Genomic DNA, 16,838 nt, shown 5'->3' on the forward strand with positions numbered 1-16,838 from the left:
TCATCTGTCCCTGTAACATCCAGACAAGTCAAGCTTCCTCTGTGATTTATCTGATCAATACTGCATTTATATGTTGTTTTCACTGCTTTTATCCAACACAAATGCTCCTCAATTTATCAAAAGTACTAATGGACAAATTAAATAGATAACTTATGTTTAGCTACTTTATGTAGATTTGTTTGTTTGCGTTACTTACATTCATCTAAAGCAGTGTTGACAGTGAATTCTACATAACAGCACACTGTTACAAGTGGGGCGAGGCCATGAGTCGTGGGAATGGAGCGAGACCGGTGAGTTTACTCATTTACTATCTTTTACATATTATCATTTACTCCACCGGCCTGCTCGTCACACACACAAACATCTCTCACTCCGATGTCTGACTCATGTTGTGATGTGCTCATCTGCAAATCTTATTGAACATTTTCCTGTCAGATGTTAAATAGACATTTAGTAAGTGTCTTCGAGATGTATATGGTTTATGTAAATCCACTTTGGAGATGTACGTGTGCTTACTGGTGCTCTGTTAGCTATACACAATAAAATGTGTTTCTACAGCACAATTACAGATATATTAGACTCTTTAGCATCTCTAGCAACAATTTAACAGTTCACTCTACAGTCGCTCAAGAAATGCAATTTTAACACAAGAAACCGTGTTTTTGGTTTCTAATACTCACATTTGTAAACACCCTAGTCGCTGTTCTACTTTACGTTTGATGAAGACGTATCCTCTTGCATGGCCTCCTGGGATTGAAAAGTGTCCATCGATGAACACTTCAGAATCTGGGCTGAAGCAGCAGGACATCCAGGGATTTCTCGCTTACTCTTTTATTAATACTGAGGATTCGGTCATACTTATTCATTCACATTCTGCTTTTTACCTACTTTATAGTAGGGAAGTATGCTGTTTCAAACACAACGACTCACACTCACTCACTTACACACACACACACACACACTCATAAGATCAGACCGCTGTCACATGATGAGGAGCCACTCGTGATCAACAGCAGCTTCAGATCTTACAGCTGTGGCTCCATTCAGATCTAGTTATAAAACACTGAGATAAAAATAGACCAGTGTGCGTCTCTGTGTTCATATGACTGTTTCCCTCACACTGACTGTTCATTGTTAAAGATACAATCATGGAATCTTTCCCTGATCCTCTATGTAATTATAAGTTCTGCAAGTTCTGCTGGTTTTATATTGTTACGTCCTTAGGGACGGTTAGTGTTTCTGTGTATTTTGTTTCTCTTTTTGGTGTGTCTTTGCCTCTCTTTTACTGTCACTCTAACAGGCCGTTGCTGATTTGCTGTTTTGCCTGTCAATCATCTGTGATGAGTTGATTGGGTGTGCCCTGTGAGGGCGTGATCCTCATCATCCCGATGCTTGACACCTGGGGAAGAGCTATTTAAGGGAGATGCTACTGCCAGTGCGGGAGAGAGACTTTTTGCTTTGATTTTGGTTTGTAATGTGTTTGGTTTTGCTTTGTTTGACTTAGTTTTGGTTAAGTGAGTTTGTCATGTGAATGTTGCCTGTTGGGGTTGCCCTAAGAACTCCGTATGTGTGAGCTTTGAAAGTTTTAAACAGCTTTTCAAAGCTGGGTTAAGCTGGAAGGAGGAAAGGGGTTTAGGTAAGCATGTCACGTGACATACATTTACACACATTTAGATGGAATTTTGTCTATGTACACTAGGTTAGGGATTTGTGCCACTCTCTGTATTTTTTTGTTTGATTAGTTAGAGCAGTTTAGTTACGACGTCGCGGACGTTGAAGACTTTTTCTTTATCTTTTGTTTTTAGTTTAGGAGTAGATGGAAATGGTTTAGTTAGTTTCCTTTTTGATTATTTTTATTTGGCACAATCCAGATTTCCCCTTTGTCCTCCTCAGTTTCTAAAAATTACCTTTGTTTAAATATTGTTTTTCTTGATGTAAAAGGGTTATAGTTAATTTAATAAGTTAACTTTATGGGATTCTTGTGTCTCTCGGTTTTCTCATTAAATTCAGTGATATGGTTGACAGGTGCCCGAACTGGTTTAATGTTCCCCTTCTCAATCCCTAGATTGTTAAGAGCTAAAGAAGGGTTGTAATATGTATATGTATATGTATATGTATATATATATATATATATATATATATATATATATATATATATATATATATATATATATATATAAAACCAAACAAACAGGTGCAGTAACATCTCATAACATCAATAACTCATGCCACCAAAATACCACCGTCACCTTGCCTTGCAGGCCCTGCTCCAACACAAAAGATCTGCAGCAAAGGCACAGAAGTCAAAAATCAGAAAAGTGCTGTAATAACTCCATATTGACACTGGTCTGACAGCATTAATTTATGTTATTATTAATAAAAAAAAAAGTTTTATTGCTTTAGTGAGTGTGCATGTGTTTGGAGAAGCACAATGACATGAGATATTTAATATTAATTTCTGCAAAATGTACAGTATCAAAATTAATTGAGTTTTAGCTTAAAATGGGGGGGGTCAACTTAAATTCAAATCAAAATAAGGATAACAATTCCTAATATCTTGAGTCATCTTGATTCTGCGGTAGATGCATCTTGCTCTTTAGACATTTGTGCTGGAAATAAGAATAAAATACTGAGGAAGAGCATCACTTTACAAAGGTGAAGTCAGATGATAATTTAAACTCAAATCAAGTGCTGTCCATGATTTTATTTGAGAAGCTATTATTTTGAGATACTGACTGTATATTATCCCTCACACACGTAATCAAACATTTGATTATATATATATATATATATATTTGATCAAACGTGTCCAAAACTCTGACTGGTTCTTTATGTATATGGAGTTGAGTGCATATGTTTACCTTTAGAAACCCTCTGCATTCATACAATTATAAGAGATCAAAGGTCCTATTTGTATTCTGAAGCTACATAAGAGCATTACATCCTTCCCACCAGAAAAAAAAACACAATCTCCAGTGATCAGATCTTCAGCGGTTCCCATCCTCATGATGGTCTCAACATCACAGTCACTGAAGAGCAGAAAATGCTGGAGAACCAGTGGCACATGATGAACACTGACACAACAGAAGATACAGAGCATCAGGAGAACCGGGGGATGGAAAGGTCTTGTGGATTATATAGGTTTGGTTTGTATGTGTAGTGTGTTGATGAATGTTTAGTGAGCGGAGCTGCAGTTAGAGGAGCTGAGGCACTACATCATTCTCATACTCCTAAAATTATAATAATAAAGACTGAGCAGACTTGTGAATATATAGGGGAGACTAGGACTGTTTCTTATCGATAGGGTTAACAGTCATAAATGTGTGAAGAAAGAGTTTACTGAAAGTGTGAACAGCAAATCATCTTTATATGTCTGTCAGGTGATAAGATAAGGACTGTAAAGTTGAGTTCCTCACCTGTCCGTCAGACCTGATGAACATGTTCAGGTGTGTCAAACGTGGCTCTGTACCAGCAGCTAAAGTGCTCTGCTGTAGATCTCCTTTATATTATATATACATTACAATTAGCCTAAACAAGTGCTTGGTGGGCTTGTTTTTCGTGATAATTTGTCCTCATTGTGACAATTTACCCAATAGTGTGACAACATGCCCCTATATGCCGATGTGTATTCAGTGAACTGCATCTTTTGTCCTTGGTAGAAAATGTTCAGTTACACAGTTTTAAAGGTTTGTGCCTATACATGGCTATACTACACATACAATGAAAAAAAAAACACCTATATATGACTCTATTTCAATATAGATATAGAATTCAATGTATCATTTATCATGTAATTATGAACTATAATGATATAAATGATAGTTGAGTAATGTCTAGTGATAATTCTAGCTGAAGATGTTTGATGAAGAGGACTGTCCTGCTGTCAGTGAAGCGTGGTTGTTTTTCTCTGTGTGTGCTGTGATTGGTGGGATTAAATGAAGAAGGCTCGCCCAAAGGTCCATGAGATGGTAATGAGATTGAAGGAAACCACACAGACAGATTCTGTAATTTCTGAGAGCTGCTCCTGCCAGCAGACGCTCTCTGATGCTACGCTCCGTCCCGTGAGTCTCACACACACACACACACATATCAGACATGTGCGGGTCAGTGCAAGCAGAGGTAGAGCAGCATGAGGCCGAGCAGCGAGGTGATGTAGTGGCTGATAGAGGGTGCGGCGCAGGCATGGGACGCCGCTCTCCGCTTGTGCCGTGGCCCATTGCAGAGTGCTGTGTTGCAGCAGGTGATGCAGACGGAGTTCAGCTTCCCTGTGCAGAACTGCTGGTAGCCTGACGACGCGATCAGACATGCCCCCGATGACGCACACGACTTCCTGTAGTGAATCCCTGCACAAACACACATTCACAATAGTGAACCTTCAGATGGCAGGTGTGCCGTTATGCTCACGCATATTCTCATGATAATGTGAATCTCAGAAATAACAGCAATACAGCTCACATCTGTCCTGAATGCTACCAGAAATTAAACAGATAATTGTATTTTGCATAAAGATCATTCATATTTTCTGCATTAAATTCTCCCAAATTGTTCTATAAATTATATGATAATATTTGTTGTTCTGCCTTTAATTTTATGCTGTCTGAAATATCAATATTGTTTCATCGCTGTATTTTTAATGTAAAAAGAATCTAATATAAACAAATCTCTAATGTGAAATGTTCAGACGAATTACCGTAATGAGACTTTTTAAGCTTACTCTATGCATTAATTTTCCAAATTGACTTCTGTGTTCATTTATCATTTCCTTAAGTTTAAGCATCAACCCTGAAAAAAAACACAGCGATAGAGTTTAAACTGCTAACTGCTTTACGTATAGCTTACAGTGTTTTAATAAGGGCTGTCAATAGAGCTTATAATTGTGAACAATTAAAAAATTTAATTAATTAAAATTTGAATTATATTTAAATTCTTAATACATAATTTCAGTTAGAGGAAAATATCCACAGCAGCTGTTTAACATCAACAGTCCACTAGAGGGCAAAACACATAAACAAACTGCACAGCGCTACACTTACTTCAGCTAATAAAAATAATATTTTGGTTGACATGGGAATTCAAAAATAAATCAAATATTCAAACATATTAATTTGAACATGAATAGCATTACCATGGCATTTTAGTAAGAGTAAAACGGACTAAAATTAATGAACAGAATCTGAAGAAATATTCTGAATATTTTTATCAAAAGACAAAAACTATGAGTAATTTGTTTCTCTATTTCAGGGGTCGGCAACCTACAGCACGCATGCCAGCAGTGGCACGCAGAAGGATAATCGCTAATACAGTATGCAAGCAATTGGGAAAACTGCATACTGATGTACATTTTGAGGTAATAACTTCTCATAGTCACACAGCTTGTTAGGAGCTTTAAATACTATTAAAGTGTGAGAATTAACTTGCGCTAGTATACGGATGCGCGTGCGACTGCTGCACATAACCCTAACCCATACTCTGCACTTCAGATCAAAGCCTCAGTGGTCTAGTCTAACCCTAACCCAATGAAATCAAAGTAGGCTGGGTTTACTGTTCACAGCAGCAGAGCGCGAAGCATCAGTTTAAAGTCTTCGCATGAAATCAAAATTGACTTTATTTACTTTACTAGTGCACATTGCTGGTCTTGATGTAAACAATTAATCTGTGCAAATTAATCCGCTGAATGTCTTCGTAATCTTTAATCAAAATCTGAACATTTACTTCCGCTCTGGAATGGCATTCCTTTTCTGATGACGTCAGTTTGACAACTTGGGCAGAATGTCCTTCAACACACCCCTCCAACCGTTTGATTGCTATGAGTGAGAGACAGAGAGGAGGAGCGCAAACACAAAACCATGCCCTATTTTTAATGTTCCGTTTCAGCTGGAAATACGCCACTACAGTGAAATAAAGTCGGCAGCAACTTCGGTTCACGCGGACTTTAACGTTAAAGAGAGCGAGGTAAAATGAAGCTGCAAATCATTTAATATTAGTCAACTTTTAACAATATGTTTACGATAGAAATGATAAATGACAGACAGCTATATCCAGTGATGCAAACTACTCAATTATTATGTTTTTTTTTTTTCAAATATGGCCATGTTGAGAGAGAGAGAGAGAGAGAGAGAGATGTGTAAATTGTCTGCATCTGTCTCTCTCTACAAAAAATGAAGCTGAGTTTAGTTACTTAAAAAAACAGCGATTTTACCCCCTCCTGCGTGGCAGCACTGACAAAAAGTTCATGGGCTTCTGAATGTTACTTATTGCACAGCGTGATCTCAGATCTGTGTGCAAGTGGTGTGTGTGTGTGTGTGTGTGTGTGTGTGTGTGTGTGTGTGTGTGTGTGTGTGTGAGCGTGCATCAATTAAAGCAGTGCATTAATATAGAACGTGATTAAACTGAACAGGTTTTAATGCATTGGCCTTGCACTGTAAAAAATTATTCACTTTATTTACTCAATAAAATTGTTTAAAATTTTATATCCAATATTATTAATTAAATTTAACACATTAGAATTAATTGGAAATAATCAAATTAGATGCTTAAAGCAACCATTCAAAATGAGTAGAAGAACATGAAAAAATTAACTAAAATTTACACAAAAATATTGATTTCATTGAAAAAACAAACAAACAAACAAAAACACTATGCTAAAGAATACTATGTTATACATGCCAGGCCAGTAGTTGGCGATTATATGCATGCACATGACATCAACTTTTTTACAAATTCACATTTTTTTTGCTTACATAGATATGATACAGGCATCATGTTCAGAAGTTTGTGTCTTCAGTCCCACAAAACAGAGTTATTGAAGACACCTAAAGTTCACAAACAGAATCACTGAAGGAGAAAAGGGTAAATTTATAGGGTTACCATTATAGTGATCAGTGTTTGCTTTAGTTGGGCTCTTGACCCTTGACTTTTTAATATTACATTTTGTATGGCTGTTGTAACTGAATTATAGCAGCTAGATATGCTAAGAGTAAAACTGTTCAGGGGGTGTTGGTTATAATTTTACATAATCATTGTTTTGGCCTGAGTTTTTTTATTAGATAGTGCTTGTTTTATGTTTTATTTTAATTTTATATATAGGAGACTGTGTTTTTAAAATATAGGAGATGTGATTTTTTGTGTAATATAGAGTTTTTGAATTCTGATTAAGAAAAAAAAATTGTAGTGGGGAAGGGAAACCTTTTAGGCACACAGTGACATCAAGAACCAGCATATGAATGTCAAGAATGGTGACGAACAGCATATTCAGATTAACAGATGAACTGTAAGCTACTAAAAATTGCATAAAAAAGTAAAAATAAAAGAAAATATTAAGAATAAATCTAAGACAATTAATCTCATAATTTATTCATACCGCAAAGCATGATGGGAGCCATAAATTAGTTTTGATTGGTGGCACCCAGAATGCAGTGCAGCATGCTTTTTGATGGTCACCATTGTTGAGGTTCACAGCCTGATTCTTGATGTCTGTGTGCCTAAATGAAACAAACTTTCTTTTTTTTAAATGTTTTGATCAGAAATGCTTTAAGAATCTCTCTGATTATGCTGAAAATACCAGACCTTATCCTGCACAGCCAAAGGACGCCTGTTGTTGATAAGACACAACCAATTCAGAAATCCAGATCAAATGATGTCAAAACAAACAACACCACCTGATCTTATTCTTTATTGGTTTGTCTAACTGCTGTATCACAATTACAGCAAACAAAAAATTAGTTTAAAAGTTTAAGGGTAAAGAGCCCAACTAAAGCAAACACTGACCACCGTAATGATAACCAAATGTAGATTATTCTCCTTCAGTGATTCTGTTTGTTAACATCAGGTGTCTTCAATAACTCTGTTTTGGGGGCTTACCTGTATCATCTCCATGTAAGCAACAAAAACATGAATTTGTGAATTACTTTTTTGCGCTGTGTTTCTTAATCGCCAACTACTGGCCTGGTGTGCATAACATAGTATTCATTAGCATAGTGTTTTGTTTTTCTTTCTCAAAGAATTTTTTTTTTTTAACTTTACTTATTGTTTTGTGCTATTTGACTCATTTTTAACGGTTAATTTCTAAGCATCTCATTTGATTAATTCTAATGAATTCTTATGTGTTAAATTTAATTAATAATATTGCTTGTAATCTGTTGCCACAATTTTATTAAGTAAATATAGTGTATTATTTTTAACAGTGAACACCAACTACGCACACATCTCCTATCATGCATGCCTATGAAAGACGATCGAACCAATCAGAGTAGGTATGGGGTGGGTTAACATGTGCAACCCCGCCTCTATATGCAGGCTGCAGCCAGGTGCTTCTCGTTTTTTGTCCAACAAAACCAATATTTTTGTATACATTTTACTTATTTTTTCATGTTATTTTACTCATTTTGAATGATTTCTTGTAAGCATCTCGTTTGATTAATTCTAATTAATTCTAATGTGTTAAATTTAATTAATAATATTACTTGTAACCTGTTGCCACAATTTTATTAAGTAAATATAGAGTATCACTTTTTAAAGTGTGGGGTGGTGAGGAGAAGTGAGGACCAGATGAAGGAGCAGTGAGGAGCCAATAAAGAAGCAGATGGAAGAGCAGTGGGGAGCAGATGAAGGAGCAGTGAGGAGCAGATGAAGGAGCGGTGAGGAGCACTCTGGAGCCAAATGAAGGAGCACTGAAGAGCAGATGAAAGAGCAGTGAGGAGCAGATGAAGGAGCGGTGAGGAGCACTGTGAAGCCAATGAAGGAGCGGTGAGGAGCACTGTGGAGCCAATGAAGGAGCACTGAAGAGCAGATGAAAGAGCAGTGAGGAGCAGATGAAGGAGCGGTGAGGAGAAGTGAGGACCAGATGAAGGAGCAGTGAGGAGCAGATGAAGGAGCAGTGAGGAGCACTGTGGAGCCAATGAAGGAGCACTGAAGAGCAGATGGTGTCTGGGAAACCTCTCTGGAATTCCTGGATGGTGTATAAAATAGGAAATCTATTTTATACACCATCATTTTCGTTTCTATAACGTGTGAATATATCCTCTATCGTATTCTACAACAAAAACAATCAGAGCGCCTTGTTATCACTAGTTTTTATTTTTGATTTCCCGAGTCCCGCTAGTAGCTTATAGCCCATTAGCATCACCAGCGTGGTTGTCGCTAAACCCGCGTGCATCGCTAATACTCTATTCACACACATTACAATCGCTTTACTCACTGTAACTTGCTTTAATGGCGGATGTTTGTCTACCTTTGAGTGCAGGTGACGACACGTTCGCTGCTGCATTCGGTGCAGCTCGAGCTGGAGGCCGTGGAGAAGCAGATTCGGGTCCTGGAGCAGAGGCAGGCCCAGCTGAGAGAGCGGAGAGCCGCGCTGGAAACCTCCCGGGCTGACGCTCACAAGTCCAGGGTAAGTATACAGCGCGCTGCTACCCCCACCACCTCCACCCCGTGTGTTTCTCTGCACAGGCCCGGTGCACCCAGGACGCGATCTTCCCAGATGTCCTTCACGCCGGCGCCGGGACACACCACGGACCCTGGGTGCATCCGGAGCGGAGGACGCGAGCCAGGCCCCGGGCGACGACTTCTCCCCCTCCGTTCTTCGAGATCTCCACACGGAACCGCTTCTCTCCCCTCCGCGAGACGGAACGCGACGCTGTGATCGTCAGAGGCTCCATCGTCCGACACGTTCGTGCTACGTTAGCCGAAGGTAAAGTGCGCACACTCACTGTTTCCCTGGTGCTCGTGTTCTCGATGTTTCTGGCGCAGATACCCGCGATCCTGAAGGCCGACGAGAGCCCCAGAGCGGTCGTGCTTCACGCCGGGGGTTAACGACACCACGCAGCGGCAGACGGAGACGCTGAAGAGGGACTTCAGGATCCTGATCGAGACAGTTCGCAGCACGACGCCCGCGGCGACGATCATCGTGTCAGGACCACTGCCCACGTATCGACGAGGACACGAAAGGTTCAGTAGAGTTTTTGCTCTAAATGAATGGTTATTGTCATGGTGTAAAGAACAGAAACTGCTCTTTGTTAATAATTGGAATCTTTTCTGGGAGAGACGTAGGTTTTTTTCGCGCTGATGGCCTGCACCCCAGCGGAGTCGGAGCGGAGCTGCTCTCGGACAACATCTCCGGGACTCTACGCTCCATTTGACTAGTAAGACAATTTTCAAATAACTGCTATGATGGCTTTTGTTCTACCCGCTTAAATGTTAGAAGTACTTGCGCTGTCCAGTCTATTAAGACTGTGTCTGTTCCCCGAATAATGAGGTCAAAATATAAATTTAATGTAGGATCTAGAAAAAATCTTACCGTGATTAAACCAGAAAAACTTAAAATAAATGAACAAAAACTATTTTTTAAAGTTCAGGATCCTCAATATTAGATCACTCACACCCAAAGCAGTTATTGTAAATGAAATGATCACAGATAATAGTTTTGATGTACTCTGCTTGACTGAAACCTGGATAAAACCAAATGATTATATTGGTCTAAATGAGTCTACTCCACCAGACTACTGTTATAAACATGAGCCCCGTCAGACTGGTCGAGGTGGAGGTGTTGCAACAATATATAGTGATATTCTCAGTGTTACCCAGAAAACAGGATACAGGTTTTAAATCATTTGAAATACTTATGCTTAATGTTACACTGTCAGATATACAAAAAAAAATCTATTGTATCTGTTTCTCTGGCTACTGTGTATAGACCCACCAGGGCCATATACAGAATTCCTAAAAGAATTTGGAGATTTCCTTTCAGACCTGTTGGTTACTGCTGATAAAGCGCTAATTTTCGGAGATTTTAACATTCATATTGATAATACAAATGATGCATTAGGACTTGCGTTTACTGACTTATTAAACTGTTTTTGAGTAAAGCAAAATGTCACCGGGCCCACTCATCGTTTTAATCATACGCTAGATTTAATTTTATCGCATGGAATCGATCTTACTGACATAAATATCGTACCTCAAAGTGATGATGTTACTGACCATTTCCTTGTATCGTGCATTTTGCATATTGATGATAATAACTATATAGCTTCGCGTTATCGTCCGGGCAGAACTATTGTTCCAGCCACCAAAGACAGATTTGCAAATAACCTGCCTGATTTATCTCAACTGCTCTGTGTACCCATAAATACACATGAACTAGACAAAATGACTGGCAACATGGGCACTATCTTCTCTAATACATTAGAAGCTGTTGCCCCCATCAAATTGAAAAGAAGGTTAGAGAAAACGTACTGTGCCATGGTACAACAGTAATACCCACGCTCTCAAGAAAGAAACTCGTAGTCTTGAGCGCAAATGGAGAGGAAAAAACGAACTTGGAAGTTTTTAGAATTGCGTGGAAAAAACAGTATGTCCAGCTATAGACAGGCTCTAAAAAAACTGCCAGGGCCGAGCATATTCACAAACTCATAGAAAACAACCAAAACAATCCACGGTTTTTATTTAGCACAGTGGCTAGATTAACAAAAAACCAGACGTCACCCGATCTAAATATTCCCTCACAGTTTAATATTAATGACTTTATGAATTTCTTCACTGATAAAATAGATAACATCAGAAATACAATAACAAATGTAGATTCTACAGCGTCTAATACTTTAGTTTTATCCATCGCACCCAAAGATAAATTGCAGTGCTTTACAACTATAGGACAGGAAGAGCTAAATAAACTTATCACTGCATCTAAACCAACAACATGTTTATTAGATCCTGTACCCACTAAATTACTGAAAGAGTTGTTACCTGTAGCAGAAAAGCCGCTTCTCAATATTATTAACTCGTCGTTATCTTTAGGTCACGTCCCAAAACCATTCAAGCTGGCGGTTATTAAGCCTCTTATTAAGAAACCACAACTAGATCCTAGTGAACTGGCAAATTACAGACCCATTTCAAATCTTCCATTTATGTCTAAAATTTTAGAAAGTTTTGTCTGCTCAATTGTGCTCCTACATGCAACAAAATGATCTCTATGAATAATTTCAGTCGGGTTTCAGGCCCCATCATAGCACAGAAACTGCACTTGTTAAAATTACAAATGACTTGCTTCTTGCTTCAGATCAAGGCTGCATCTCATTGCTAGTTTTACTTGATCTTAGTGCTGCGTTCGACACCATAGATCACGACATACTCATAGATAGATTACAAAAACTATACAGGTATCCAAGGGCAGGCTTTAAGATGGTTTAGATCCTACCTGTCCGATCGCTACCACTTTGTTTATTTAAATGGGGAGTCATCTCATTTATCACCAGTAAAATATGGAGTGCCACAAGGATCTGTCCTAGGTCCTCTGCTATTTTCAATATACATGTTGCCCCTTGGTAATATCATTAGAAAATACGGGATTAGTTTCCACTGTTTATGCTGATGATACTCAACTATATATCTCAACAAGACCAGGTGAAACTTCAAAATTATCTAAGCTAACAGAGTGTGTTAAAAATGTAAAAGATTGGATGACCAATAATTTTTTCCTATTAAATTCAGATAAGACAGAGATATTACTTATTGGACCAGAAAACATTACACAGAATCTCGTAGATTACAATTTGCAATTAGACGGATGTACTGTTACTTCCTCTAATGTCAAAAATCTGGGTGTTATATTAGACAGTAACTTGTCTTTTGAAAATCATATTTCCCATGTTACAAAAACAGCATTCTTCCATCTTAGAAACATTGCCAAGCTAAGAAACATGTTAACTGTTCCTGATGCAGAAAAGCTAGTTCATGCATTCATGACTTCTAGACTGGACTATTGTAATGCACTGCTAGGTGGTTGTCCTGCATCCTCAATAAACAAGCTACAGGTAGTCCAAAATGCAGCGGCTAGAGTCCTTACCAGGTCAAGAAAATATGATCATATTACCCCAATACTACAGTCTCTGCACTGGCTACCTATTAAGTCCCGTATCAGTTACAAAATATTATTACTTACTTATAAGGCCCTTAATGGCTTAGCTCCTGCGTACCTAACAAGTCTTCTACCACGCTACAACCCATCACGCTCCCTAAGGTCACAAAACGCTGGACTTTTCATAGTACCTAGGATAGCAAAGTCCACTAAAGGAGGTAGAGCTTTTTCGCATTTGGCTCCCAAACTCTGGAATAGCCTTCCTGATAATGTTCGGGGTTCAGACACACTCACTCTGTTTAAATCTAGATTAAAAACACACCTCTTTGGCCAAGCATTCAAATAATGCATCTCATAATTTTGGACTGCAGTTATATCTGATCAAATGTGCATTATTATTCTTTAACTTGGGTTAAACTAATTAATTTTACTTGGCTGGAACAGCAGCTACGCTAATTATGTCTGTATTTGTTTCTCTGCTTTGCCACGGGATCTACATCCCGTGGTAACTAGGATTTACACAAGCTCCAGTCTGGATCCAGAACACCTGAGAAGAGATGATGCCAACCCCTCAGAGGACCTCAGATGATGCTAACCCAGAGACAACATACAGAACTACCACATTTTTGCTATAAGTTTGATTGCATGATTGCTGTTAATAGTGTTAATCGTCTGTTTGTTTACGTCTTTTATTGATTTTTCTGAACATTTCTGCCATATGCACATGAACTGACAGTCACCACTGATAAGCTACTACTAAATATTGTAGAAACTTAATTTTCTGTAAAGTTGCTTTGCAATGATTTGTATCGTAAAAAGCGCTATACAAATAAACTTGAATTGAATTGAATTGAATGAAAGAGCAGTGAGGAGCAGATGAAGGAGCGGTGAGGAGAAGTGAGGAGCCAATAAAGAAGCACATGGAAGAGCAGATGAAGGAGCAGTGAGGAGCACTGTGGAGCCAATGAAGGAGCACTGAAGAGCAGATGAAAGAGCAGTGAGGACCAGATGAAGGAGCAGTGAGGAGCCAATAAAGAAGCAGATGGAAGAGCAGTGGGGAGCAGATGAAGGAGCAGTGAGGAGCACTGTGGAGCCAATGAAGGAGCACTGAAGAGCAGATGAAAGAGCGGTGAGGAGAAGTGAGGACCAGATGAAGGAGCAGTGAGGAGCCAATAAAGAAGCAGATGGAAGAGCAGTGGGGACCAGATGAAGGAGAAGTGAGGAGCAGATGAAGAAACATAAAGAAGAGCAGCGAAGAGCGGATGTAAGAGCAGTGAGGAGCAGATGAAGGAGCAGATGAAGGAGCAGTGAGGATCAGATGAAGGAGCGGTGAGGAGAAGTGAGGAGCAGATGAAGGAGCAGTGAGGATCAGCGAGATCTTTACTGGACGTGGGCAGCACCTCACCAATGCAGTGCACATAGGTTGCACTCCATCTGTTTTTATTAATGAATATTGTATGTGTGAATTGACTGCTATAACTTCAGTCTACATCATGATGGTTCTGCTCTTTTGTCTTTAACCTCATGCTTACCGTGCTAATGTATTGTGTGAAAGTACTACACTACTGTAAAGTCCAGTTTTAATTAGCTGATGGCTGATTGAGAACCACAGATCGGCAGCATCTCTAATCACCAGTTTAGCTGGAAATCTGCCTTCAGACTGAAGAACAGCCTGTCAGAGCCAGTGGCTCTTCTGTTCCTGTGACGTTTCTGGATGAGTGACGGCAGCCCATGTCAGCCTCTCATTTATTCTCACTCTATTCTTTTCTTTTAGTGATTAATTATTTCACTAACATAATAGTGATTTTCTATGAGAACAGCAGCATTCACAGCACATACGATCATCATCATTGGTCAGCTAATGAGAATAGTGCTCCACCATAGCAACAGGCAGCACAGGAAGTGATGTGGTATCCTTACCATCCTCCATGACCAGCACTTCCTTCTGACACATGTCCTGAACGTTGACTGTGCAGTTGACGATGAACTCTGGCGAGGTGCAGTCGTCCTGCCGAACGTCTTCACACTGATAGCACTGGATCTGCAGCGCTGCGCTCATGCCTTGAGCAAACACACACATTAACACACACACACACACACACACACACACACACACACACACACACACACTCATCTTCATCATCATCATCTGCTATGATTTCTGCACAAACAGCCACAGATACACACACACACACACACACACACACACTCACACACACACACACACACACACACATACACACACAGATACACACACAGACATAGATACACACACACACACACACACACACACACACACACACACACACACACACACACACACACTCATCTTCATCATCTCCTGTGATTTCTGCACACACTCAGCTTGGTGTTGCCTAACTTTGATACAGTGATTTTTATTTCGTTTTATCCAGTGAATTCTGTTTAATGACACGGGCAGACAGTGTAGGACAACTGTATTTGCTTACTGTTAATGGATGAATAGAAATTACAAATATATTTCATTAATATTTTCTAACAGTTTATTTGTAATCTCTAGAATTCATTGCATTCCTTCATACAAAATTTATAAGATAACTCATATTGCAGTTGCTCTGAGACTTTAAATAAAATATATGGTAAAATTGTTCTAAAACCATGATTTTGGCTTTCTACACTCAATGAGCGCAATTTAAAATAATTTCCCACAATTCTGCACAAAGAACATAATCAAAATAAAAATCGCATTTTGATTACTTTAACAGGAAAAATTACATTATTGAAATTGTTAAGTATTCATCATAATAGTTTTTGTTTACTGCCTTAATTTATACTGATTTGGTAATAAAAACGTTTTTTAATTTATTATTCTTATTTTGTTTGTTTGTTCGGACAGGATGATGTTTAAGGCATTAGAATAGTTTGAATCTAATCTAACAAACTCCAAAGTAAATGGAGAAATGTGTTTAATTGTAAATAAAATATATTTATAAATTAATATATTTCATTATTTAAAAGGTGAAATATAAGCCAGACTCGCGAGTGTTTTATCGTGTATTTTGAATTAGCTTTGAATACTGAATACTCCGCATTAATAGTTGTTTAAAAAAATCATTAACATCTTTCCAGTTTACAAGTGAATCCACATTATCTATTAAATTAATATTATACTGTATCAATCATCATCGATAAATCTATTCATTTAGATTTTTTTTTTTTAATTTAGAATATTAAAAATAAAACAAAAACAAGTCATTCTTTTGTGAAATGAAGACACAATTAATCAGTCTCAGTATTTTGTTCTTCTCAACCCATGAATACAGAAACGAACTCAGGCATTTAACTGTCCTAATTAAAATGGGGATTTAATTGTTATTTTATTTCAGCGTGTAAATTTGGCATGAGATTAAAGCTCATTAAAATCACAGGCCAATCAAGTCATTTAAATGATCTTCAGTAAAGTCGCTGCTGCTGTTTTTCAGCATTAATCAGTCATTTAATATCCACTCACCCGCCGTCAGTACGATCACCAGTAAAGTCACACACCGCTGCATCTCGGAGCTGCTGCCGCTCACCGCTGCTCCGACGCTTCCATCCCACCGACCGACGGACTCACCGCGCGCGATTCCGATTTCTGCTGCCTGACTTCACCGGGCGTGACTCGCGTCTGAATGGAGAGAGAGAGAGAGAGAGAGAGAGAGAGAGAGAGAATCAAACAATCGCTTCAAAACCTTTCACATGTAGCCAAAATCAAACAAAGATTTCAAATCATACACACATTAGTCAATAATACAAACTACAGATCATTCATTAGACAGAAAATGGAGAACGCAGTGTATGTAGTTAAAACAACAATAACTGTTTAGTGTATAAAGTAAATATTTAGCAATAAAAAAATTTGCAAGACTTTATAATAAAGTATTGTACAAAAAAAAAGAAAAAAAATGTTACTCTCAAAAAGGAAACACACGCACACGCACACACACACACACACACACACAGTATA

At 38.5% G+C, this 16,838-nt stretch overlaps 1 protein-coding gene across 1 annotated transcript; it reads right to left on the bottom strand.

Annotated features, from left to right (window-relative positions):
- Positions 1–2,105: 2,105 nt before the first annotated feature.
- On the bottom strand, positions 2,106–16,501 carry LOC109090480 (ly6/PLAUR domain-containing protein 1-like). Its single transcript, XM_019104294.2, has 3 exons — positions 16,344–16,501; positions 14,774–14,914; positions 2,106–4,343 (listed from the first exon to the last, which is right to left on the bottom strand). Exons 1-3 carry the CDS (start codon positions 16,384–16,386, stop codon positions 4,105–4,107), a joined length of 423 nt encoding a protein of 140 aa, XP_018959839.1. The 5' UTR covers positions 16,387–16,501; the 3' UTR covers positions 2,106–4,104.
- Between the last annotated feature and the right edge of the window lie 337 nt (positions 16,502–16,838).

Source organism: Cyprinus carpio, chromosome A1 (assembly GCF_018340385.1).
Source record: "Cyprinus carpio isolate SPL01 chromosome A1, ASM1834038v1, whole genome shotgun sequence".
Taxonomy (NCBI): Eukaryota; Metazoa; Chordata; class Actinopteri; order Cypriniformes; family Cyprinidae; genus Cyprinus; species Cyprinus carpio.